The sequence below is a fragment of the Carcharhinus amblyrhynchos genome, unplaced genomic scaffold (genome assembly GCF_965287045.1).
Source record: "Carcharhinus amblyrhynchos unplaced genomic scaffold, sCarAmb.v2.hapA scaffold_715, whole genome shotgun sequence".
Classification (NCBI taxonomy): Eukaryota; Metazoa; Chordata; class Chondrichthyes; order Carcharhiniformes; family Carcharhinidae; genus Carcharhinus; species Carcharhinus amblyrhynchos.
The window spans coordinates 1-25,108 of NW_027650455.1; the positions used below are offsets into that span (position 1 = coordinate 1).

The 25,108-nt window shown below is 51.1% G+C and overlaps 1 protein-coding gene across 5 annotated transcripts; it reads right to left on the reverse strand.

Annotated features, from left to right (window-relative positions):
- Positions 1 to 4: 4 nt before the first annotated feature.
- On the reverse strand, positions 5 to 25,078 carry LOC145339872 (uncharacterized). Of its 5 annotated transcripts, XR_013886084.1 has the most exons (11): positions 24,662 to 25,078; positions 15,219 to 15,333; positions 12,771 to 12,841; positions 12,067 to 12,088; positions 11,087 to 11,126; positions 7,209 to 7,300; positions 6,026 to 6,079; positions 5,337 to 5,414; positions 3,906 to 3,983; positions 1,832 to 1,918; positions 78 to 96 (listed from the first exon to the last, which is right to left on the reverse strand). XR_013886084.1 is itself a non-coding variant. In XM_080184407.1 (9 exons), exons 2-8 carry the CDS (start codon positions 15,295 to 15,297, stop codon positions 5,365 to 5,367), a joined length of 408 nt encoding a protein of 135 aa, XP_080040533.1. In that variant the 5' UTR covers positions 15,298 to 15,333; positions 24,662 to 25,078; the 3' UTR covers positions 1,839 to 1,918; positions 5,337 to 5,364. The 5 variants fall into 5 exon arrangements, 2 of the variants coding, with proteins under 2 accessions (XP_080040533.1, XP_080040534.1); XR_013886085.1 differs by lacking the exon at positions 6,026 to 6,079; XM_080184407.1 differs by lacking the exons at positions 78 to 96; positions 3,906 to 3,983 and having other exon boundaries at positions 1,839 to 1,918.
- Positions 25,079 to 25,108: the final 30 nt, after the last annotated feature.

Genomic DNA, 25,108 nt, shown 5'->3' on the forward strand with positions numbered 1-25,108 from the left:
AAGTCGGGAAGGTTGGGACACAAGGGTTCGCCACGCCATCGCAGGACTGCGACTCTTCTCCAAGCACATCTGTAGTCCCGGCTTAAACTTATCGTCCTGTAACACACCCCCCCAGGGACAGCAAGGAGTTAGATACAGAGTAAAGCTCCCTCTACACTGTCCCCCCATCAAACACTCCCAGGACAGGTACAGCACGGGGTTAGATACAGAGTAAAGCTCCCTCTACACTGTCCCCCATCAAACACTCCCAGGACAGGGACAGCACGGGGTTAGATACAGAGTAAAGCTCCCTCTACACTGTGCCCCCATCAAACACTCCCAGGACAGGTACAGCACGGGTTAGATACAGAGTAAAGCTCCCTCTACACTGTCCCCCCATCAAACACTCCCAGGACAGGTACAGCACGGGTTAGATACAGAGTAAAGCTCCCTCTACACTGTCCCCATCAAACACTCCCAGGACAGGTACAGCACGGGGTAGATACAGAGTAAAGCTCCCTCTACACTGTCCCCCATCAAACACTCCCAGGACAGGTACAGCACGGGGTTAGATACAGAGTAAAGCTCCCTCTACACTGTCCCCCATCAAACACTCCCAGGACTGGTACAGCACGGGGTTAGATACAGAGTAAAGCTCCCTCTACACTGTCCCCCCATCAAACACTCCCAGGACAGGTACAGCACGGGGTTAGATACAGAATAAAGCCCCCTCTACACTGTCCATCCCTAGCTCCCCTTGGAGGGGCAGTTGAGAGTCAACCCCATTGCTGAGTGGCTCTGGAGTCACATGTAGGCCAGACCGGGGTAAGGACGGCAGATTTCCTTCCCTAAAGGGAACCAGATGGGTTTTTCCGACAATGGGTCATCAGTAGATTCTTAATTCCAGATATTTTTTATTGAATTCAAATTCCACCGTCTGCCGTGGGCGGGATTCGAACCCGGTCTCCCAGAACATTAGCTGGGTTTCTGGATTAATAGTCTAACGATAACCCCACTGGGCCATCTGTGTTTTGTTTGTACATAACACAAGAAACAATACTTTTCACTTTTGGCTAATACATGTGACAATAATAAATCAAATCAAGTTTCTCGGTGTCCAGATCACCAACAACCTGTCCTGGTCCCCCCACGCCGACACTATAGTTAAGAAAGCCCCACCAACACCTCTACTTTCTCAGAAGACTAAGGAAATTTGGCATGTCCGCTACGACTCTCACCAACTTTTACAGATGCTCCATAGAAAGCATTCTTTCTGGTTGTATCACAGCTTGGTCTGGGCTCCTGCTCTGCCCAAGACCACAAGGAACTACAAAAGGGCGGTGAATGTAGCCCCAATCCATCACACAAACCAGCCTCCCATCCATTGACTCCGTCTACACTTCCCGCTGCCTCGGGGAAAAGCAGCCGGCATAATCAAGGACCCCCCACACACCCCGGACATTCTCTCTTCCACCTTCTTCCGTCGGGAAAAAGTCTGAGGTCCCGTACCGACCGACTCAAGAACAGCTTCTTCCCTGCTGCTGTCAGACTTTTGAATGGACCTACCTCGCATTAAGTTGATCTTTCTCTCCACCCTCGCTGTGACTGTAACACTACATTCTGCACCCTCTCCTTTCCTTCTCTATGAACGGTATGCTTTGTCTGTATAGTGCGTAAGGAACAATACTTTCCACTGTATCCCAGTACATGTGACAATAATAAAACCAATCAAAATTCGCCTCCCCATTAGAGAGTGGCTGTGTTACCCCAAGGGAAGGAAGTGGAGAACGGAGGAAGGGAGCGAGGGAGAGAGAGAGAGACGGAGAGTCATTGCCGCTTCAAAGTTCCTCACCATCGACAGCTGGTGCATTAGCATCAGGAAACTGGTGACATTCAACTTCCTAACCGGGTAACTAATCCACGCTGGGGTTGTCGTTGGCTGTACGGAGACATGAAGGCAAAACATCAACGGCAAGTGTTTCACTGAGTCTAAAGTCAGACATAAGGTCATGGTGCCAGAGCTGGAGTCTGGTCCAGTCCCGTTCCCCCACCGCGCTCAATTTAGCCCCTGCTCGCAGTGCCCCTGACAGGGTTTGAAACATCACACTCCAATCGATTCCTGCCAGTAGGGTCTGTCAGCCTGACTGACATACCCAACAACGCTCGGGGAGATATAACAGTCTTGGCTCGCTCCTCACCTCTGCACTTTCACATGCATAGTGCACTGATACCACCCCACCCCTCATACAACCATACAGTGCAGAAGCAGGCCATTCGGCCCATCGAGGTCTGCACCAACTCTTCAACAGAGCCATCCTTACCCAGATACATGTATTTATCCTCACTAATCCCCCCAACCCATGCATCTTTGGACACTAAGGGGCAATTTAGCATGGCCAATCCACCCTAACCTACACATCTTTGGACAGTAAGAGACAATTTAGTGTGGGAGGAAACCAGGGCAACCGGAGGAAACCCACACAGGCACAGGGGAGAACGTGCAAACTCTCCACAGACAGTGACCCGAGACTGGAATTGAACCTGGATCCTTGGTGCTGTGAGGCAGCAGTGCTAACCCACTGTGCCACTGTGCTGCTGGTCTGACCCTCCCGCAGTGCGGCGCTCCCTCAGCACTAACACGAGGATTGCGAACGCAGGTTCTGTGCCTGGCCTCCAGAATGAGCCAGGTCAGAAACGTTTGATAGGCGTCTACAATATCATTAGATGGTTGGGCGTTTGGCCAGGGTGGAAAGGTGACAGAGCACAGGTTAAAGGTGAGGGGGAGGAAAGTTTATGGGAGATGTGTGGGGTAAGTTTTTCACACAGAGAGTGGTGGGGTGTCTGGAACACGCTGCCAGAGGAGGCGATAAGAAGCAGGCACATTCAGGTTGTATCCTGATAGACACATGGTAATAATGCTAGCACTGGGTGGTAGCACAGTGGGTTAGCTGTCTCACAGCACCAGGGACCCGGGTTCAATTCCCAGCTTGGCTCACTGTCTGTGTGGAGTCTGCACATTCTCCCCGTGCTCCGGTTCTCTCCCACAGTCCAGTTCACTCTGCCTGGTTTTGATCCCCATATTACAGCACTGGTGCTGATTAGGGTGCACTGGCCGTGCTAAATTCTCCCTCAGTGCAACCCAAACAGGTGCCGGAGTGTGGCAACTAGGGGGATTTTCACAGTAACTTCATTGCGGTGTTAATGTAAGCCTTGTGACCTTAATGAATAAAATTAGAAACTCAAAATTCTCCCTCAATGAACCCCGGAACGGGGAGTGTGGCGACTAGGGGATTTTCACGGTAACTTCATTGCAGTGTTAATGTAAGCTTTGTGACACTAACAAATAAAACTAGAAATTTAAGATTCTCCCTCAGTGTAACCCGAACAGGTGCCGGGGTATAGCGACTGGGGATTTTCACGGTAACTTCATTGCGGTGTTAATGTAAGCCTTGTGACTCTAATGAATAAAATTAGAAACTCAAAATTCTCCCTCAGTGTGTAATCCTGAATGGGATTAGGGGGATTTTCAAGGTAACTTCATTGCAGTGTTAATGTAAGCCTACTTGCGACACGAGTAAACAAGTGAATGGGAGGTTCAGGGAGGGATAGGAAGGTGTTAGGTTTGATGGGCTGAAGGGCCTGTTGTGCTTTGCATTGTTATTTCTTTGGTGTGTGAGGAGCGAGCTACTCACTGATTGATTGGGGTGACAGGGATGAGAGATGCCAGGGCTGGTCCCCATTAGTACAAAGTGTAAGTCAGTGACACTGCTGCCCCCCTGTTGCGTTTTCTGCGATTGCCCTCACACAGGGTATGAGTAAGGACTCAGGGTTTTTGATGCGTCGCTGGCTCTCTTACCCTCAGGATTTTGACCCGGCCGCTGACCTGTGACTGTTGCCCCCCCCACCCCCACCCCCCACCCCCTCACCTTAGTTTTTCTCAGCGTGGTCTCCCAGAGCTGCCCATCGTGACTGGGTTTGCTGGTGCCAGAACGTGTAGTCGGTGGCTGTGGTGAGAGATGGGGTTGGAATAGTGAGGACAGGAGGAAGATATCTCAGGTCAGAACTGCCTCGATCGACGTTCCTTCACCAGATACCCACACACACACACACACACACACACACACACACACAACCAGATCTCTCACACACACACACACACACACACACACAAGGCCAGATCCCACACCCACACCCACGGCCACACAAGCAGCTAGATACACAGCAAGTTCCCACACACAAGGTGACAATGGCTCAGATGGCCCTGATTTAACACTGCGATCTTATAGCCTTGTCCTGCCTGACTCTCGGTGAGATGTGCCGGTCAGATGGGAGGTGGAAAGTCCGGTTTCCCCTTCCCTGATCGCACCGGCCCTAAACCACACTCCCTCAGGCACACGCGGGAGGGAAGTCGCATCCTGTGTAGTCGGAACAGCGGATAGCAAGGCGACCTGACCTACACCCAGCTGTCAAGGACATTCAAAACTCAACAGCATCATGGCTCGCCCACCTCACTGATCACCCTTGAAGGGGGTCACAGATGAGGATGGTTAGGGGAGGGGAGGGGGTTGGTTTGGACACAATGGGCTGTGGAACATTACAGCGACCTCTCACCCCTGACCTTTGCACCATCTTTGCTCCTACCGTTGCTTTGCTTCCAATGGCTCCATCAGCCCGCTCAGTTCCTGAATCCACCACGGGCTCCTGCGGTAGAAGTTTGATTTGATAAAGAGTCAGGACAAAGTTTGGGAGAGGTTTATGCGCCCGTAAGGCTGCGCCGTGTACAGTTCCGCTCGCCATAGAAAGGTACAGATGCCCCATAGAAAGCATTCTTTCTGGTTGGATCACAGTTCGGTCTGGGCTCCTGCTCTGCCCAAGACCGCAAGGAACTACGAAAGGGTGGTGAATGTAGCTCCAATCCCATCACACAAACCAGCCTCCCATCCATTGACTCTGGCATTGGAGGCAGCTCAGAGGAGGTTCACTCGATTGATTCCAGAGATGAGGGGTTTGTTGTGTGGAGAGAGATTGAACAGTTTAGCCCCACACTCCCTGGGATTTAGAAGGATGGGGGAAGATCAAATTGAGGTTTACAGGGTGGTAAAAGGTCGGGATAAAGTAGACGGGGAGCGGATGCTTCCTCTGGTGGGGACATTCCAGGACGAGAGGTCTCAGGACAATGAGATCAGGGGGTGAGGAGGATATCAGCCATGGCAGAGTGGACTCAATGGGCTGAACGGCCTCATTCCGCTCCGATATCTCGTGAATTTATAAATTCATTCTTCCTCCCTGAGAGTTAAGGGGAAAGGAGTTGAAACGGAGACGTGTATGTTGGGAGACGGTGACCTCTGCGCCCTTACCTCTGGAGTGCTGCCAGTTTCTGATGAGTCAAGTCTGGAAGGTGCGGTACTCCAGATTACACGACGCGACATGGGAATCTGTAGCAAGACACATTTTATTACACAGGTCAGCTCCAAAACAGAACAGGAAAACAACTCAGCAATCACTGAGATTCACACAGCACTTAGAAAACTGTACAGCTCATGGAACACACTCACAAATCCCTCGGCACCGACCCTCCCGCAGTGCGGCGCTCCCTCGGCACCGACCCTCCCGCAGTGCGGCGCTCCCTCGGCACCGACCCTCCCGCAGTGCGGCGCTCCCTCGGCACCGACCCTCCGCAGTGCGGCGCTCCTCGGCACCGACCCTCCCGCAGTGCGGCACTCCCATAGAACCGCGTTGGCATACAAGACCTACATTCCTTTCTGGATTGGGAATCGAAGAGTGGAACCCTCTCGTTTAGATATCCGAGGGGAAGGGAGCCAAAGGCCGCACGCTGGGTATAAAACTCTACGCCAGAGTGTGTACAAGGTTATCACTTTGATACCATGTTGAATACATCTCTCCTTCCTGCCTTGCCCCTCACTCTCTAAGAGCAGATCAATGAAGATGTTAGGGTTTAATAGGCTGGAGGAACGGGGTTGCCATCACTGCCACTGTCATAACCCTGACCTCTGCACTTGTGACCTTTGTATCCCTTTGTTCTTACCATTGTTTGGACCACGAAGCTTTGGCGTTTGGTCCCAGCACCCGTCACGGGCTCCTGTGAAGAAAGACGGAGTTACACCAAGGGTCAGCTCGGAAGCTGAAAGCAGGAAGAGGGAGGAAGTTTTGCCGACCAATCCGTCCCCCATTGTCCCACTTCAGGGATAGAGCGGCACGCTGGTACAGCGGGTTAGCACTGCTGCCTCACAGCACCAGGGACCCGGGTTCGATTCCTGGCTCGGGTCACTGTCTGTGCGGAGTCTGCACATTCTCCCCGTGTCTGCATGGGCTTCCTCGGACATTCCAGTTTCCTCCCACAGTCCAAAAGGCGAAAGATGTGCAGGTTAGGGGGATTGGCCATGCTAAATTGTCCCTTACTGTCCAAAGATGTGTAGGTTAGGGTGGATTGGCCATGCTAAATTGTCCCTTAGTGTCCAAAGATGTGTAGGTTAGGGTGGATTGGCCGTGCTAAATTGTCCCTTACTGTCAAAGATGTGTAGGTTAGGGTGGATTGGCCATGCTAAATTGTCCCTTAGTGTCCAAAGATGTGTAGGTTAGGGTGGATTGGCCATGCTAAATTGTCCCTTAGTGTCCAAAGATGTGTAGGTTAGGGTGGATTGGCCGTGCTAAATTGTCCCTTAGTGTCCAAAGATGTGTAGGTTAGGGTGGATTGGCCGTGCTAAATTGCCCCTTAGTGTCCAAAGATATGCAGGTTAGGGTGGATTGGCCATGCTAAATTGTCCCTTACTGTCCAAAGATGTGTAGGTTAGGGTGGATTGGCCATGCTAAATTGCCCCTTAGTGTCCAAAGATGTGTAGGTTAGGGTGGATTGGCCATGCTAAATTGCCCCTTAGTGTCCAAAGATGTGTAGGTTAGGGTGGATTGGCCGTGCTAAATTGCCTCTTAGTGTCCAAAGATGTGTGAGTTAGGGAGATTGGCCATGCTAAATTGTCCCTTAGTGTCCGAAGGTGTGCAGGTTAGGTGGATTGGCCGTGCTAAATTGTGTCAAGGGGACTAGCTAGGGTAAATGCATAGGGTTATGGGGGATAGGGTGGGATTGTGACCGGTGCAGACACGATGGGCCGAATGGCCTCCTTCAGCACTACGATTCTCCCAGTCGCCTGCACCCACTGAGCTATGAAGGGGCCAGCGAGGAGGGGGAGGTTTCAGCGATAGGAGCTCCTTACCAGCGAAGGCTTGGATGGGTTTGGAGGATCCATATAGGGAGGTGCCATTCCTTCTGAACTCAGCCATCAGTTTGTTGTGGTGCTGTGCAATTCTGGGAGAGAATCAGAGCAGAAAGTTAAACACCGATCGCGTTTCAGCAGCTAATCCATCGCGGTCATCGCCATCAGATGAAGGAAAAGCAATCGAACCAGGGCAGGACTTACTCAGTTAATGGTAGGGCACTGGGGAGAGTTACAGAACAAAGAGATCTAGGGGTACAGGTTCATAGCTCCTCGAAAGTGGAGTCACAGGTGGACAGAGTGGGGAAGAAGGCATTCGGCATGCTTGGTTTCATCGGTCAGAACATTGAATATAGGAGTTGGGACGTCTTGTTGAAGTTGTACAAGACATTGGTAAGGCCACACTGTACACAGTCCCGGTCATCCTATTATAGAAAGGATATTACATGGAATATTAGGATATTACATGGTGTTGTAGATAGTGTGGAGGGATGTCAGAAGTTGCAGCGAGACAGTGATAGAATGCAAGACTGGGCGGATAAATGTGTAGCGGTCCATTTTGGCAGGTCGAGTGGGGTGAAGGAGTACAATATCAAGGGTAGGACTCTTAGCAGTGTAGAGGATCAGAAGGACCTTGGGGTCCGTGTCCGTGGGACTCTTAAATCGGCCTCGCAGATGGAGGATGTGGTCAAGAAGGTGTATGGTGTACTGGCCTTCATCAATCAAGGGACTGAGTTCAGGAGTCGAGAGATAATGCTGCAGCTTTATAAGACCCTTGTCAGACCCCACTTGGAGTACTGTGCTCAGTCGCCTCATTACAGGAAGGATGTGGAAGCTATTGAGAGGGTGCAGAGGAGATTTACAAGGATGTTGCCTGGATTGGGTGGCATGCCTCATGAGGATAGGTTGAGGGAGCTCGGTCTTTTCTCCCTGGAGAGACGAAGGTTGAGAGGTGACCTGATAGAGGTTTATAAGATGTTGAGAGGTATAGATAGGGTGGATTCTCAGGGGCTATTTCCCAGGGCTGAAATGGTCGCTACGAGATGACACAGGTTTAAGGTGCTGGGGAGCAGGTACAGAGGAGATGTCAGGGGTAAGTTTTTCACTCAGAGGGTGGTGAGTGAGTGGAATCGGCTGCTGTCGGTGGTGGTGGAGGCGAACTCGCTGGGGTCTTTCAAGAGACTTCTGGATGAGTACATGGGATTTAATGGGATTGAGGGTTATAGATAGGCCTGGTAGGTGCAACTTATGGGCTGAAGGGCTTGTTTGTGCTGTAGTTTCTCTACGTTCTAGAACATAAAACATAGAACATTACAGCATAGTACAGGCCCTTCGGCCCTCGATGTTGTGCCGAGCTTTGTCCAATCCCAATATCAAGATATCCCCTCCCCATCATTCTGGAGTGCTCCATGTGCCTATCCAATAACCTCTCGAAAGTTCCTAAAGTGTCCGACTCTACTATCATAGCAGACAGTCCATTCCACACCCCAACCACTCTCTGGGTAAAGAATCTACCTCGGACATCCCTCCTATATCTCCCACCATGAACCTTATAGTTATGCCCCCTAGTAACAGCAAAATTACTAAATGAGAAAGAGTGCAGAAAAGATTTACTAGGATGCTACCGAGACTTGATAGTTGATTATAAGGAGAGGCTGGATAGACTGGGACTTTTTTCTCTGGAGTGTAGGAAGCTGAGGGGTGACCTTATAGAGGTCTATAAAATAATGAGGGGCACAGATCAGCTAGATAGTCAATATCTTTTCCCAAAGGTAGGGGAGTCTAAAACTAGAGGGTATAGGTTTAAGGTGAGAGAGGAGAGATACAGAAGGGTCCAGAGGGACAATTTTCTCACACAGAGGGAGGTGAGTGTCTGGAACGAGCTGCCAGAGGCAGTAGGAGAGGCGGGTAAAATTTTGTCTTTTGAAAAGCATTTAGACAGTTACATGGGTACGATGGGTATAGAGGGATATGGGCCAAATGCGGGCAATTGGGGCTAGCTTAGTGGTAACAACTGGACGGCATGGATAAGTTGGGCCAAAGGGCCTATTTCCATGCTGTAAACCCCTCTGACTCTAAGGGCTGTTGAGAGGCGATGACCGAGTGGTGTTATCACTAGATTATTAATCCAGAAACTCAGCTAATGTTCTGGGGGACCCGGGTTCGAATCCCACCACGGCAGACGGTGGAATTTGAATTCAATAAAAAATATCTGGAATTAAGAATCCTACTGATGACCCATTGTCGGAAAAACCCATCTGGTTCCCTTTAGGGAAGGAAATCTGCCGTCCTTACCCCAGTCTGGCCTACATGTGACTCCAGAGCCACAGCAATGTGGTTCTCTCTCAACTGCCCCTCCAAGGGGAGCTAGGGATGGGCAATAAATGCTGGACCAGCCAGCGACGCCCATGTCCCAGGAATGAATATAAAATATATAATTAGGAGCAGGAGAAGGCCATTCAGCCCCTTTGAGCTTGCTCTGCCATTTGATCAGATCATGGCTGATCTCTCCCTGGTCTCCAATCCACCTGTTCCCCATCTCCCTTTAACCTGTTATTTAATCAGAAATATATCCACCTCCTTCTCAAAACCATTCAATGATTCAGATTCCACCGCGATGGGACAGCGAGTTCCACAAATTCATTCCCCACCCCCCCCACAGCGAGAAGTCGCTCCCCCTCACCTCAGTGTTAAATCTACCGCCTCTCCACCGACACCCTCTGACCTCCTGTTCGAGATTGCCCCCACAAGGGAGAAACATTCGGCGTGCGTTAACTCGATCAATCCCTTTCACGTCCCTCGATCAGATCCCCCTCTCATCCTTGTAGACTCCGGCTAGCCCCAATCTGGTTAATCTCTCCCCACCTATGTCAACCCTTTCATCCCTGGAATCAATCTGGGCGGCACGGTGGCACAGTGGGTTGGCACTGCTGCTTCACAGCTCCAGGATCCTGGGTTCGATTCCCGGCTCGGGTCACTGTCTGTGTGGAGTCAGCACGTTCTCCTCGTGTCTGCGTGGGTTTCCTCCGGGTGCCCCGGTTTCCTCCCACAGTATAAAGATGTGGGGGTTAGGTTGATTGGCCGTGCTAAGAAATTGTCCCTTAGTGTCCGGGGATGTGTAGGTTAGAGGGATTAGTGGGTATAATATGTAGGGATATGGGGGTAGGGATTGTGTTTGGTGCAGACTTGATGGGCCGAAGGGCCTCTTTCTGCACTGTCGGGTTCTCTGGTTCAATGATTTCCTTTGAACTGCCTCCAACACCATCACATCCTCGGCTGATTCCAAATTGCCCCTTAGTGTCCCAGGATGCAGAGGTTGGAGGGATGAGTGGGTCAATATGCTGGGATAAGGTCTGGGTGGGGCTGTGTGGTTGGCGCAGACTCAATGGGCCAAATGGCCTCCTTCTGCACTGTAGGATTCTATGAAAATCCTTCCCCTAATAAGGAGGCCCAAACCCCAGATGTGGTCTCACCAAGAATCATTACAGTGCAGAGAGAGACCATTCGGCCCATCGAGTCTGCACCGACAACAATCCCACCCCGGGGTAAGGACGGCAGATTTCCTTCCCTAAAGGGAACCAGATGGGTTTTTCCGACAATGGGTCATCAGTAGATTCTTAATCCCAGATATTTTTTATTGAATTCAAATTCCACCGTCTGCCGTGGTGGGATTCGAACCCGGGTCCCCCAGAACATTAGCTGAGGTTCTGGATTAATAATCTAGCGATAATATCACTGGGCCATCGCCTCTTTGAATGATCATTGTCTTGGAAATGTAGGAACCATGGCAGCGATCTGGACCCAAGGAGCCTCCTCGCCTGTGTAGGCCTGTCCTGAGTAGGCCTGAGTGACACAAGGTGGTTCCGTTGCAAAATTACCTCATCAGGAAACCGTCAAACCCATCAGCTGTCCGGAAATCTGGAAAGAGAGGAAGAGATGTCTCAATGAATCAGCAGAAATTTCTCCTTCCCAGAAAGTCATCAAATTTGCATGGTCACAGGTAAGGCTCAAATAAGAGTGACTCATTAGATAGACCTGGGAAGCTCCCTCTACACTGTCCCCCCCAATCAAACACTCCCAGGACAGGTACAGCACGGGGTTAGATACAGAGTAAAGCTCCCTCTACACTGTCCCCCCCATCAAACACTCCCAGGACAGGTACAGCACGGGGTTCGATACAGAGTAAAGCTCCCTCTACACTGTCCCCCCCATCAAACACTCCCAGGACAGCTACAGCACGGGGTTAGATACAGAGTAAAGCTCCCTCTACACTGTCCCCCATCAAACACTCCCAGGACAGGTACAGCACGGGGTTAGATACAGAGTAAAGCTCCCTCTACACTGTCCCCCCATCAAACACTCCCAGGACAGGTACAGCACGGGGTTAGATACAGAGTAAAGCTCCCTCTACACTGTCCCCCCATCAAACACTCCCAGGACAGCTACAGCACGGGGTTAGATACAGAGTAAAGCTCCCTCTACACTGTCCCCCCATCAAACACTCCCAGGACAGGTACAGCACGGGGTTAGATACAGAGTAAAGCTCCCTCTACACCGTCCCCCCATCAAACACTCCCAGGACAGGTACAGCACGGGGTTAGATACAGAGTAAAGCTCCCTCTACACTGTCCCCCATCAAACACTCCCAGGACAGGTACAGCACGGGGTTAGATACAGAGTAAAGCTCCCTCTACACTGTCCCCCCCATCAAACACTCCCAGGACAGGTACAGCACGGGGTTAGATACAAAGTAAAGCTCCCTCTACACTGTCCCCATCAAACACTCCCAGGACAGGTACAGCACGGGGTTAGATGTGGGTTAGTATTTGGGTTAAATTGAAATCATGTGAATATTTACCTGTGTTGCGACATTCTGACAACTGTAAAAGAAAACAGTGTGATTACTGGAACATTACTTAATGTGATAAATAAACTGTCCACTGTATCAATCTCCAAACTAATCCCACTGCCCCACTCTCTCCCCATAACCCTGTGTCAATCCCCAAACTAATCCCACTGCCCCACTCTCTCCCCATAGCCCTGTATCAATCCCCAAACTAATCCCACTGCCCCGCTCTCTCCCCATAGCCCTGTATCAATCCCCAAACTAATCCCACTGCCCCACTCTCTCTGTATCAATCCCCAAACTAATCCCACTGCCCCGCTCTCTCCCCATAGCCCTGTATCAATTCCCAAACTAATCCCACTGCCCCGCTCTCTCCCCATAGCCCTGTATCAATCCCCAAACTAATCCCACTGCCCCACTCTCTCCCCATAGCCCTGTATCAATCCCCAAACTAATCCCACTGCCCCACTCTCTCTCTCCCCTGTATCTTGCACAGGGTACAATGTAACACTCCCTAAGAAGGTGCGGTCATGTCTTCCTCTGTCATTCCCCGTCACAATCCATTTCAGGGTCTAATCTCCCTCTGTGTTGAGAAAGTGAACTCAAATCTCTCCCCTGTGCCTCGGTCAGAACGTACAGACGGAAACCTGTGAGATTGTGTTTCCAACAGCAGTCTTTTCGCAGGAGGGGTGGCGGGAATGTGTCTGAAATCTTACCACGTGTTTTGCCATCATCCTCAACGGGCCAGTCAAGTTGTAGAAATTGACAAAACATCCTTTGGGATAACCTGTCCGTAAAGAGGGTTCAAAAAAAATTAAACAGGTTTCTCCGGGAAATCAAATTTCCATCTACCCCCTCCAGTCCAAAAAATAACCCCTCCCTGATTTAATTAGATTTATTATCAAGATAAAGGGGGGGCGGTTCAGAACGGAGTTGAGGAGGAACTTCTTCACTCAAAGGGTGGTGAATCTCTGGAATTCTCTGCCCGTTGAAGTGGTGGAGGCTGCCTCGCTAAATATTTTTAAGAAGCGGGTTGATGGGTTTTTGATAAGAGAGGGGATTAAGGGTTATGGGGAGAGGGCGGGAAAGTGGAACTGAGCCACGACAGATCAGCCATGATCTTATTGAATGGCGGGGCAGGCTCGAAGGGCCAGATGGCCTACTCCTGCTCCTATTTCTTATGTTCTTATGTTCTTATTATTGTCACATGTATTAGGATACAGTGAGAAGTATTGTTTCTTGCACTCTATACAAAGCATACTATTCAAACAGTACATAGATTTGATTTATTAATGTCACATGTATTGGGATGCAGTGAAAAGTATTGTTTCTTGTGCCCTATACAGACAAAGCATACTGTTCATAGAGAACGAAAGGAGAGGGTGCAGAATGTGGTGTTACAGTCACAGCGAGGGTGTAGAGAAAGATCAACTTAATGCGAGGTAGGTCCATTCAAAAGTCTGACAGCAGCAGGGAAGAAGCTGTTCTTGAGTCGGTCGGTACGGGACCTCAGACTTTTGTGTCTTTTTCCCGATGGAAGAAGGTGGAAGAGAGAATGTCCGGGGTGCGTTGGGGGGGGGGGGGGGGGGGGGGTGTCCTCGATTATGCCGGCTGCTTTTCCCCGAGGCAGCGGGAAGTGTAGACAGAGTCAATGGATGGGAGGCTGGTTTGTGTGATGGATTGGGGCTACATTCACCACCCTTTTGTAGTTCCTTGCGGTCTTGGGCAGAGCAGAAGCCCAGACCGAGCTGTGATACAACCAGAAAGAATGCTTTCTATGGGGCATCTGTAAAAGTTGGTGAGAGTCGTAGTGGACATGCCAAATTTCCTTAGTCTTCTGAGAAAGTAGAGGCGTTGGTGGGGCTTTCTTAACTATAGTGTCAGCCTGGGGGGGACCAGGACAGGTTGTTGGTGATCTGGACACTGAAAAACTTGAAGCTCTCGACCCTTTCTACTTTGTCCCCGTTGATGTAGACAGGGGCATGTTCTCCTCTACACTTCCTGAAGTCGATGACAATCTCCTTCGTCTTGTTGACATTGAGGGAGATTATTGTCGCCATTCACCAGTTCACCAGATTCTCAGTCTCATTCCTGTTCTCCGTCTCGTCATTGTTTGAGATCCGACCCACCAGGAGCCAAATCTTTTGCATCACCTTTTCCCACAGAATCATTGCCACCTCGTGATTTGAGGCAGGTCTCGGGCGCAGTGGGATAGCTACCCTGCCTCTGAGCAGAAGCTCCGAGTTTGACTCCCAGCTCACGACCTGGTGGCCGAGGAAAGTGGGTGCACAACGGGGTCAATACACTTCAGTATCGACCTACCGGCCATCCAACACTCCCCCCCCACGCCGACACTATAGTTAAGAAAGCCCCATCAACCCCTCTACTTTCTCAGAAGACTGAGGAAATTTGGCATGTCCGCTCCGGTTCACACCAACTTTTACAGATGCCCCATAGAAAGCATTCTTTCTGGTTGTATCACAGCTTGGTCTGGGCTCCTGCTCTGCCCAAGACCACAAGGAACTACAAAAGGGTGGTGAATGTAGCCCAATCCATCACACAAACCAGCCTCCCATCCATTGACTCCGTCTACACTTCCCGCTGCCTCGGGGAAAAGCAGCCGGCATAATCAAGGACCCCCCACACACCCCGGACATTCTCTCTTCCACCTTCTTCCATCGGGAAAAAGATACAAAAGTCTGAGGTCCCGTACCGACCGACTCAAGAACAGCTTCTTCCCTGCTGCTGTCAGACTTTTGAATGGACCTACCTCACATTAAGTTGATCTTTCTCTACACCCTCGCTGTGACTGTAACATTACATTCTGCACCCTCTCCTTTCCTTCTCCCCTTTGTATCCTATGAACAGTATGCTTTGTCTGTCTCTGTCCTCTCTTCTCCCTCTTTCCTTGTCAGTCTCTCGCACTCTCTCTGTCTCTCACTGCATCACACTGCCTCGCTCCCTCTGCCTCCCTCTCCCTGTTTCTGCCTCCCTCTCTCTCCTTGTGCCTCTCACCATCCCTCTCCCTCCCCCTCCCCGTCTCCGTCTCCCTCTCCCTCTCCCTCCCCGTCTCCCTCTCCCTCCCCGTCTCCCTCTCCCTCTCCCTCTCTGTCCATCTCTCCCTCTCACACACACACTCCATTCCTTGCTTCCAGAATGCGTACCTGAACACAGTCCACAGAGCGTCAAGACTATTAAACAATTCTTCATTCCAAGTGTCATTGCCAGAAGCTTCATTGTCATTTATTTATCCTCAAATCATCAATGGATTTCTTCACCCTGTGAACCAGAGGAAACAAAAATAAACTCACAGGGAATAATGCTCACTCCAAACTGTCCCCATCAAACACTCCCAGGACAGGTACAGCACGGGGTTAGATACAGAGTAAAGCTCCCTCTACACTGTCCCCCCATCAAACACTCCCAGGACAGGTACAGCACGGGGTTAGATACAGAGTAAAGCTCCCTCTACACTGTCCCCCCCATCAAACACTCCCAGGACAGGGACAGCACGGGGTTAGATACAGAGTAAAGCTCCCTCTACACTGTCCCCCCCATCAAACACTCCCAGGACAGGTACAGCACGGGGTTAGATACAGAGTAAAGCTCCCTCTACACTGTCCCCCCATCAAACACTCCCAGGACAGGTACAGCACGGGGTTAGATACAGAATAAAGCTCCCTCCGCACTGTCCCGGTGAAACATTCCCAGGCTGAGGGATATTATCTCACCTGTCCACGGATCCGCGATGATCTGTACTCTAAGGCAGCCCCTCGCTGGACCGCGTACAGGCCACCCCGTATCCCGCAGCCGTCCCTTGTATCCCGGGAAATGTGAGTGGACACCTTTTGACTGTTGCACTGACGTCAGTATTAGTAGTGGGCGCGTGCGGACGCGCACGGTTCCCTCGGCAACTGTTTCTCAGTGGGCGTGATACATCAAACGTTCGCGGGGGGTCTGAATGTGTACTAAGCTCTGCGTGCCAGAGACCCGGCTGGGTGGTAAGGTATCCCATTTCACCGTCCTCCAGCGACTGATTGTTAGCTGATCCCGGCAACATATCCAGTCCCTTCCTCATGTTTTGTTGGGACTGTGTTAGTTTCTGTACCATTCTCCATCACAAGTGCTAAACATGCCCGCGGCAGAATAGACCTATGCCTCCTTGAATGCAGAGGTGCACAGTACAATTAGTATTGTGTTGTATCGTATAACTGGCCTGTTGAATCGGATTAAAAAATACAATAGATTTAATAGAAAGCAAGTATGTTCTTTGGCCAAGGTGGGGTGGGGAACAGAACAGGGTGGGGAGTGGGCTTACAGGCTACTGGGGGGCCCTCGATAGAGTGCACATGGAGAGGATTTGATTTATTATTGTCACATGTATTGGGATACAGTGAAAAGTATTGTTTCTTGCGCGCTATGCAAACAAAGCATACCATTCATAGGGTACACAGATTTGATTTATTGTTACGTGTATCAGGACACAGTGAAAAGTATTGTTTCTTGCGCGCTATACAGACAAAGCATACCGTTCATAGAGTACACAGATCTGATTTATTATTGTCACGTGTATTGGGATATTTATCATCGTTGTGCATATGTTGTCATCAGTGGGAGAGGTTAGAACCAGAGGGCACAACCTCAGGCTAAAGGGACGATCCTTTAAAACAGAGATGAGGAGGAATTTCTTCAGCCAGAGAGTGGGGAATCTGTGGAACTCTTTGCCACAGAGGAGGCCGGGTCACTGAGTGTCTTTAAGACAGAGATAGATAGGTTCCTGATTAATAAGGGGATCAGGGGTTATGAGGAAAAGGCAGGAGAATGGGGGATGAGAAAAAATATCAGCCATGATTGAATGGGGGAAGCAGACTCGATGGGCCGAGTGGCCTCATTCTGCTCCCATGTCTTATGGTGTAAATCTGGCTCAATGATGGATTAGTCTCCACTCTCTGCTGGCAACAGTTGTCTTGAACCCGGATTCAGAGCGGCAGGGCAGACTCACATAATCAACGAATCCCTACAGTGCAGAAGGAGGCCGGTCAGTCAGCCCATTGAGTCCACACCACCCAGGCCTTATCCCTATTACCCCACAGATTTACCCTGCTAATCCCCCTGACACTAAGGGGCAATTTAGCACGGCCTATCCACCCTAACCTACACATCTTTGGACACTAAGGGGCAATTTAGCATGGCCAATCCACCCTAACCTACACATCTTTGGACACTAAGGGGCAATTTAGCATGGCCAATCCACCCTAACCTGCACATCTTTGGACACTAAGGGGCAATTTAGCATGGCCAATCCACCCTAACCTACACATCTTTGGACACTAAGGGACAATTTAGCATGGCCAATCCACCCTAACCTACACATCTTTGGACACTAAGGGACAATTTAGCATGGCCGATCCACCCTAACCGGCACATCTTTGGACACTAAGGGGCAATTTAGCATGGCCAATCCACCCTAACCTACACATCTTTGGACACTAAGGGGCAATTTAGCATGGCCAATCCACCCTAACCTGCACATCTTTGGATCCTAAGGGGCAGTTAAGAATGGCCAACTGGGTGGGAGGAGGGATCCAGTAATTCAACACAACCTTGAAAGCCGAGACTCTGTGTGGGTGGGTGTGTACGTCAGTGCATTTACTAATCACTAAGTAACCAATTCAGTTAACCGCGGGCATTCAGATTTAATCACCAGTTACAGAAGGCTACCACTGGAAGTCGAATTCTTGCCTAAAGTCAGGAGAAGGCCAGTCAGTCAGAATTGAGAGATCGGACCAACGGCGCTGTCTTCTGCGACCCGGAGCAGGAGGAGGCCATTCTCACCCCCCACCCCGCAATCCCTGCTCTCCCATTCAATAGGGCCATTGATCCGATTGTCACCTCAACCCCAAGTTCCTGGCGACCCCCGGATAACCTTTCACCCCCGCCCCGTTAGTCGAGAATCTATCTTGCTCAGCTGTGACGATGTTCACAGACTCTCTCCTCCCTCCCGCCTCTGAGGGAGAGAATCCCAGAGATTCAGCACCCTCTGATAGAGAACATTCCCCCCAATATCCATTTGAAATGACCCCCCCTTATTTTTAAACAGATGCCCCACCACCGTCTCAGTTCTACGTTCTTCCACAAGATGATACGGGAGCAGAATTAGGCCATTCAGCCCATTGAGCACCACGGTGACATATTAGTTAGCTCTACTGCCTCACGGCACCAGGGACCCGGGTTCAATTCCCGGCTTGGGTCACTGTCTGTGTGGAGTCTGCACGTTCTCCCCATGTCTGCATGGGTTTCCTCTGGGTGCTCCGGTTTCCTCCCACACTTCAAAGATGTGCAGGTTAGGGTGGATTGGCCATGCTAAATTGTCCCTTAGTGTCCAAAGATGTGCAGGTTAGGTGGATTGGCCGTGCTAAATTGTCCCTTAGTGTCCAAAGATGTGCAGGTTAGGGTGGATTGGCCGTGCTAAATTGTCCCTTAGTGTCCAAAGATGTGCAGGTTAGGGTGGATTGGCCATGCTAAATTGTCCCTTAACATCAGGAGGGCTAGCAGAGTAAAGGTGTGGGATTACAGGATAGGGCCTGGGTGGGATCGTGGTCAGTGCAAACTCGATGAGCTGAATAACCTTCTTCTGTACTGCAGGGATTCTATAAGAACATAAGAACTGTGAGCAGGAGTGGGCCATTCGACCCCTGCTCCCCCATTCAATAAGATCATGGCTGATCTTTTCCGTGGACTCAGATCCACTTACCCGCCCACTCCCCTTAATTCCTTTACTGTTCAAAAATCTATCTGTCCTTGCCTTAAAAACATTCAATGAGGGATCCTCAACTGGGCAGGGAATTCCACAGATTCACAACCCTTTGTGTGAAGAAGTTCCTCTTCAACTCAGTCCTAAATCTGCTCCCCCTTATTTTGAGGCCATGCTCCCTAGTTCTAGTTTCACTCACCAGTGGAAACACCTTCCCTGCTTCTATCTTATCTATTCCCTTCATAATCTTATATGTTTCTATAAGATCTCCCCTCATTCTTCTGAATTCCAATGAGTATAGCCCCAGTCCACTCAGTCTCTCCTCATAAACCAATCCTCACAACTCCGGAATCAACCTAGTGAATCTCCTCTGCACCCCCTCCAGTGCCAGTATATCCTTTCTCAAGTAAGGAGACCAAAACTGTACATAGTTTTTAATTTTATTGAGACACAGGTGTCACTGGCTGGTCCAGCATTTATTGCCCATCCCTAGTTACCCTTGGAGGGGCAGTTGAGAGTCAACCACATTGCTGAGTGGCTCTGGAGTCACATGTAGGCCAGACCGGGGTAAGGACGGCAGATTTCCTTCCCTAAAGGGAACCAGATGGGTTTTTCCGACAATGGGTCATCAGTAGATTCTTAATTCCAGATTTTTTCATTGAATTCAAATTCCACCGCCTGCCGTGGGTGGGATTCGAACCCGGGTCCCCCAGAACATTAGCTGAGTTTCTGGATTAATAATCTAGCAATAATACCACTGGGCCATCACCTCTCCTGCTTCACCAGTTCCTCTGTCCCTCTGAACACCTTCCCATTTATTGAGAATTCCCTGTCTTTGCTTGCCTACCCCAAACACACTACCTCACACTTTCCCTAATTGCCCCTTCAGAGGGTGGTGGGTGAGTCGCCATCCTGGAATCACTGCAATCCCATGTGATGTAGGTACACCCACACTGCTGTTAGGGAGGGAGTTCCGGGATTGTTATTGGACATCAGTCAGTCCCCCGTGTGTGGGGTGGGTACACCCACAGTGCTGTTAGGGAGAGAATTCGGGGATTTTAACCCTGAATGCCGATCTATTCCAGGTCATTTTCCTGCCTCTCCCCATAATACAAGGCGGCAAAGTGGCCATTCGGCCCCTCAATCATATCATGCCATTCAATTATGGGATGGCACGGTGGGTTAGCACTGCTGCCTCACAGTGTCAAGGACCCGGCTTCAATTCCCTGTTTGGGTCACTGTCTGTGTGGAGTCTGCACATTCTCCCCGTGTCTGCGTGGGTTTCCTCCGGTTTCCTCCCACAGTCTGAAAGACGTGCTGGTTAGGGTGCATTGGCCGTGCTAAATTCTCCCTCAGTGAAACCCAAACAGGCGCTGGAGTGTGGCAACTAAGGAATTTTCACAGTAACTCAGTAAGAGCTCTAGGGGTACAGGTTCATAGCTCCTTGAAAGTGGAGCCACAGGTGGACAGAGTGGTGAAGGAGGCATTCGGCATGCTTGGTTTCATCGGTCAGAACATTGAATACAGGAGTTGGGACGTCTTGCTGAAGTTGTACAAGACATTGGTAAGGCCACACTTGGAATACTGTGTACAGTTCTGGTCACCCTATTGTAGAAAGGATATTATTAAACTACAAAGAGTGCAGCAAAGATTTACTAGGATGCTACCGGGACTTGATGGTTTGAGTTATAAGGAGAGGCTGGATAGACTGGGACTTTTTCCTCTGGAGTGTAGGAGGCTGAGGGGTGATCTTATAGGGGTCTATAAAATAATGAGGGGCACAGATCAGCTAGATAGTCAATATCTTTTCCCCAAAGGTAGGGGAGTCTAAAACTAGAGGGCAGAGGTTGAAGGTGAGAGGGGAGAGGATCCAGAGGGACATTTTATTCACACAGAGGGTGGGGAGTGTCTGGAACGAGCTAATGCCCTGTTTGTGAATGGAATTCCCACTGATGAAGGAGCAGCGCTCCGAAAGCTAGTGGCTTTTGCTACCAAATAAACCTGTTGGACTTTAACCTGGTGTTGTGAGACTTCTTACTGTGTTTACCCCAGTCCAACGCCAACACCTCCACACCATTGAACAAGCTGCCAGAGGTAATAGTTGAGGTGGGTACAATTTTGTCTTTTAAAAAGCATTTAGACAGTTGCATGGGTAAGATGGGTATAGAGGGCAAACGCGGGCAATTGGGGCTAGCTTAGGGGGTGTAAAAAAAAAAGGGCAGCATGGACAAGTTGGGCCAAAAGGCCTGTTTGGGTGCTGTAAACCTCTACGAACTCTATAACTTCATTGCAGTGTTAATGTAAGCCGACTTGTTGACGCTAATAAATAAAATTGATCTCTTTGGAAGGTCATCATCAGTGTCAGGGTTTTGGGGAACTCCCGAGGACGTGAAAGGCGCTATAGCAATGCAGGGCCACCCATCACTGGGCTGGTTGACACTGGGGCGAGTGAGGGGTTGGCCCCCAGGGATATTGAGGGCACGATTGTGATCGCACAATGGGGGCTGGTGCCTCCTGACCTCATCATAGGGGTGGTTGTGATTGTTTAGCAGGCTGGCACTGGTCACATCGCCCTCTGGGGCACTGCTCATTGGGAGTGTGGCGGTCAGTGAAGACCCAAGTTTCCCCGAACGATGCCCGTGGACTGCGCCCTCAAGCAGACCCATCACCCGAGGCCTGTGGCCGCCTCCATGCCCTCCTACTGCGCCACCCAGGGGACGGGTTCGACCCCCAGCTCGGGCACGGACTCCTGCTTGGGGCGCAACTTCCGCCGTGACTGGCACAGAGTGACAGACTGCAGCTTTCGTCGCTGGTGCACGGGAGCATCCGATTCTGGTAAGGAAAGGCTCTGCAAACACACACACACACTAACAAGTTCGCACGCGCACACACGAACACGCTCGCGCACCCACATGCACACACTGAAACGCACCCAACCACGCACCCACATGCACACTGACGCGTGCGCACACACTGACACTGACGCACACACACACACCATGACACTGATGCACCCACACAAACTAACATGCTCGCACACACACACACTGACACGCACCCACCCACGCACACTCACTCATTCACCCACGCACAAGCTCGTGATTCCAGATAAACTTGTTGGACTTTAACCTGATGTTGTGAGACTTCTAAACGGAGAGTGCTGATTCAGCCTTTAACTTTCTTTCTCTCTCTCTCCCACGCCCGCCCACCCCACCAGAGAAGAGAACTGTCGCCAGGTTTCTGGGCAGAGTGACAGCTGGGAAGGAGACCTTTGAGAGGCAGCTGAAAATGGCCACGGAACACCCCCCCAAGGACCCGACCGCGAAGCCGGGTGATGTACTGCGTCAGATTTATGAGTAGGTGGCAGTGGGGGGGTGGGGAGGGGGGGGTAGCATCACCCAGGGACCCTCGGCTGCGAGTCTGGAACACGCTGCCTGGGAGGGTGCTGGTGGCGGAATGCCCCACAAAGTACCCGGATGAGCACTCGCCACGTCATAACATTCAGGGCTACGGCACAAGTGCTGGCGAGCGAGGTGAGCTGGAAATTCAGGTGTTTCTAATGTGTTTCTGCGACACACGATTCCACCCACAGGTTTTTAAGAGACAGACACTGCAACACGGGGCAGTGGCACAGTGGGGTTAGCTCTGCTGCCTCACTGTGCCGGGGACCCAGGTTCGATTCCCGGCTCGGGTCACTGTCTGTGTGGAGTCTGCACATTCTCCCTGTGTCTGTGTGGGTTTCCTCCAGGTGCTCCGGTTTCCTCCCACAGTCCAACGATGTGCGGGTTAGGGTGGATTGGCCGTGCTAAATTGTCCCTTAGTGTCCAAAGATGTGCAGGTTGGGGGGATTGGCCGTGCTAAATTGTCCCTTAGTGTCCAAAGATGTGCAGGTTAGGGGGGATTGGCCGTGCTAAATTATCCCCTTAGTGTCCAAAGATGTGCAGGTTAGGGTGGATTGGCCATGCTAAATTGCCCCTTAGTGTCCAAAGATGTGCAGATTAGGGGGATTGGCCATGCTAAATTGCACCTTAGGTGACAGGGGAATTAGCTGGGTAAGTATTTGAGGTTCCGGGGATAGGGCCTGGGTGGGATGCTCTGTCGGAGAGTTGGTGCAGACCTGACGGGCCGAATGGCCTCCTCCTGCATTGCAACAATTCAAATTTCCCTCTAATAATCCCTCATTTATCCATCGTGCTGTCCAACGGGAAAGTTATACTTGTCGATATGAGAGTTGAACCGTCGCTCGCAAGTCTGAGGCTTTTTCTTTCCTTTTGGATGTCTCAGGAACACTGAGGCTACCGGGATCACCATTCGGAAGCCTTGGAGGCCCGACTACATCATCGATCCCAACATGGCTTCCGAGAACATCATTGTCAGGCCGCAGATGCTGAACTGGCCCATCCTGCCCAGCTTGGCTTTACACTGACGGCTCCCCCCACCCCCCCGTGTGAGAAGAGAGGCAGAGATATGGCGACCATTGGGCAGGGGTGGCCACCCCGTTCCCCGAACCGAGGTGGCCCGTCCCAGTCCCCAGGGCGCAGGATTCGTAGGAATAAGGCTGATATGCAGCATTCGGAACGGTTCGTACACTAGGACATAGCTTTGACCTCCAGCTGTACCTGGATGACATTTCAAATTGAGGGGCTTTTCAGGAGCTGAGAGTTGATTTGCAGCGTTGTGAAAGGTGCTATATAAATTCAGGATTTCACCCTCCCCCCCCAATCCGTGGTGTTTGCGTCGAGGTTAAACATTCAGCACCCAGCACAGTGCAGCGTGGGCAAGCTACGATGTGGGGGAAGTGGGGGGGTACACTGTTGTGATGCGAGGGAAGTATGCAGACACGCAAAGACACGCGCGCTCACGCACATATCGACATCCTCACGTTTTTCCACTGCAAACACTGGCTCAGCTATGTGAACACAAAGCTATCCTCGCCAGGGCTGTTAGACACCAGAGGGACGAGGACACAAAGTGAAGTAACATCCTCCCCAGAGGGGCGGCACGGTGGTTAGCACTGCAGCCAGGGATCCGGGTTCGATTCCCAGCTCGGGTCACTGTCTGTGTGGAGTCTGCAAATTCTCTCCGTATCCGTCTGGGTTTCCTCCGGGTGCTCCAGTTTCCTCCCACAGTCCGAAAGACATGCTGGTTAGGTGGATTGGCCGTGCTAAATTGCCCCTTAGTGTCCAAAGATGTGCAGGTTAGGTGGATTGGCTATGCTAAATTGCCCCTTAGTGTCTAAAGATGTGCAGGTTAGGGGGATTGGCCATGCTAAATTGTCCCTTAGTGTCCAAAGATGTGCAGGTTAGAGGGATTGGCCATGCTAAATTGTCCCTTAGTGTCCCAAGACTGTGCTGGTTAGGTGGATTGGCCATGCTAAATTGTCCCTTAGTGTCCCAAGACTGTGCTGGTTAGGTGGATTGGCCATGCTAAATTGTCCCTTAGTGTCCCAAGACTGTGCTGGTTAGGTGGATTGGCCATGCTAAATTGTCCCTTAGTGTCCCAAGACTGTGCTGGTTAGGTGGATTGGCCATGCTAAACTGCCCCTCAAGTGTACCCAAACAGGCGCAGGAGTGTGGCAACTTGGGGATTTTCACTGTAACTCCATTGCAGTGTGAATGTGAGCAGACTTCTGACACTAATAAATAAAACTTTTTAAATGAAACAATAAGGCGTTGGGGGGTTGCACAGAGTGAGCCAAACCTTCCCCTGGGGGTGCCAGTCTCACTCAGCCAGGCTCAAAGGAGGGACACCTGCCCAATCAATACCTCCCGCCCCGCGCCTGCGTACTCCAGACGCCCAGACGGCTCCGGCGTCTGCGCAGTTACAACAGCCAGCGCAGGAACAGGCACTTACCTCGCGCCTGCGCACTCAGTATTCCAAGACCACGCCCTGTCCAGCCGTGCGCCTGCGCACTCAATCGTTCGAGCCAGCTCCAGCAGTGCGCCGGCGCAGTCGCTTCGCCGACACGTTTTTCTACCCATCAGCACGCCTGCGCACTCACTCAACACAGCCGGCACCGGCAACACGCCTGCGCAGTCAATCAACACAGCCGGCTCCGGCACCATGCTTGCACAGTCAATCAACACCGCCGGGTCTGTGATGAGCACAATTAACTTCTCCACGGAACACGCTCTCCTCCATCAGCGCGCCACCGAGTCCATCAGCCAAGGGACTCCGGGAGTGCGCCTGCGCCGTCAGTCTTCCCAGCCGACTCCGGCGCTGCACCTGCGCAATCGGGATGCCAAGGAGAGGCTCCATCGAGCACTGCGCCTGCGCAGTTAACGTTCCCAAAAGGCAGCC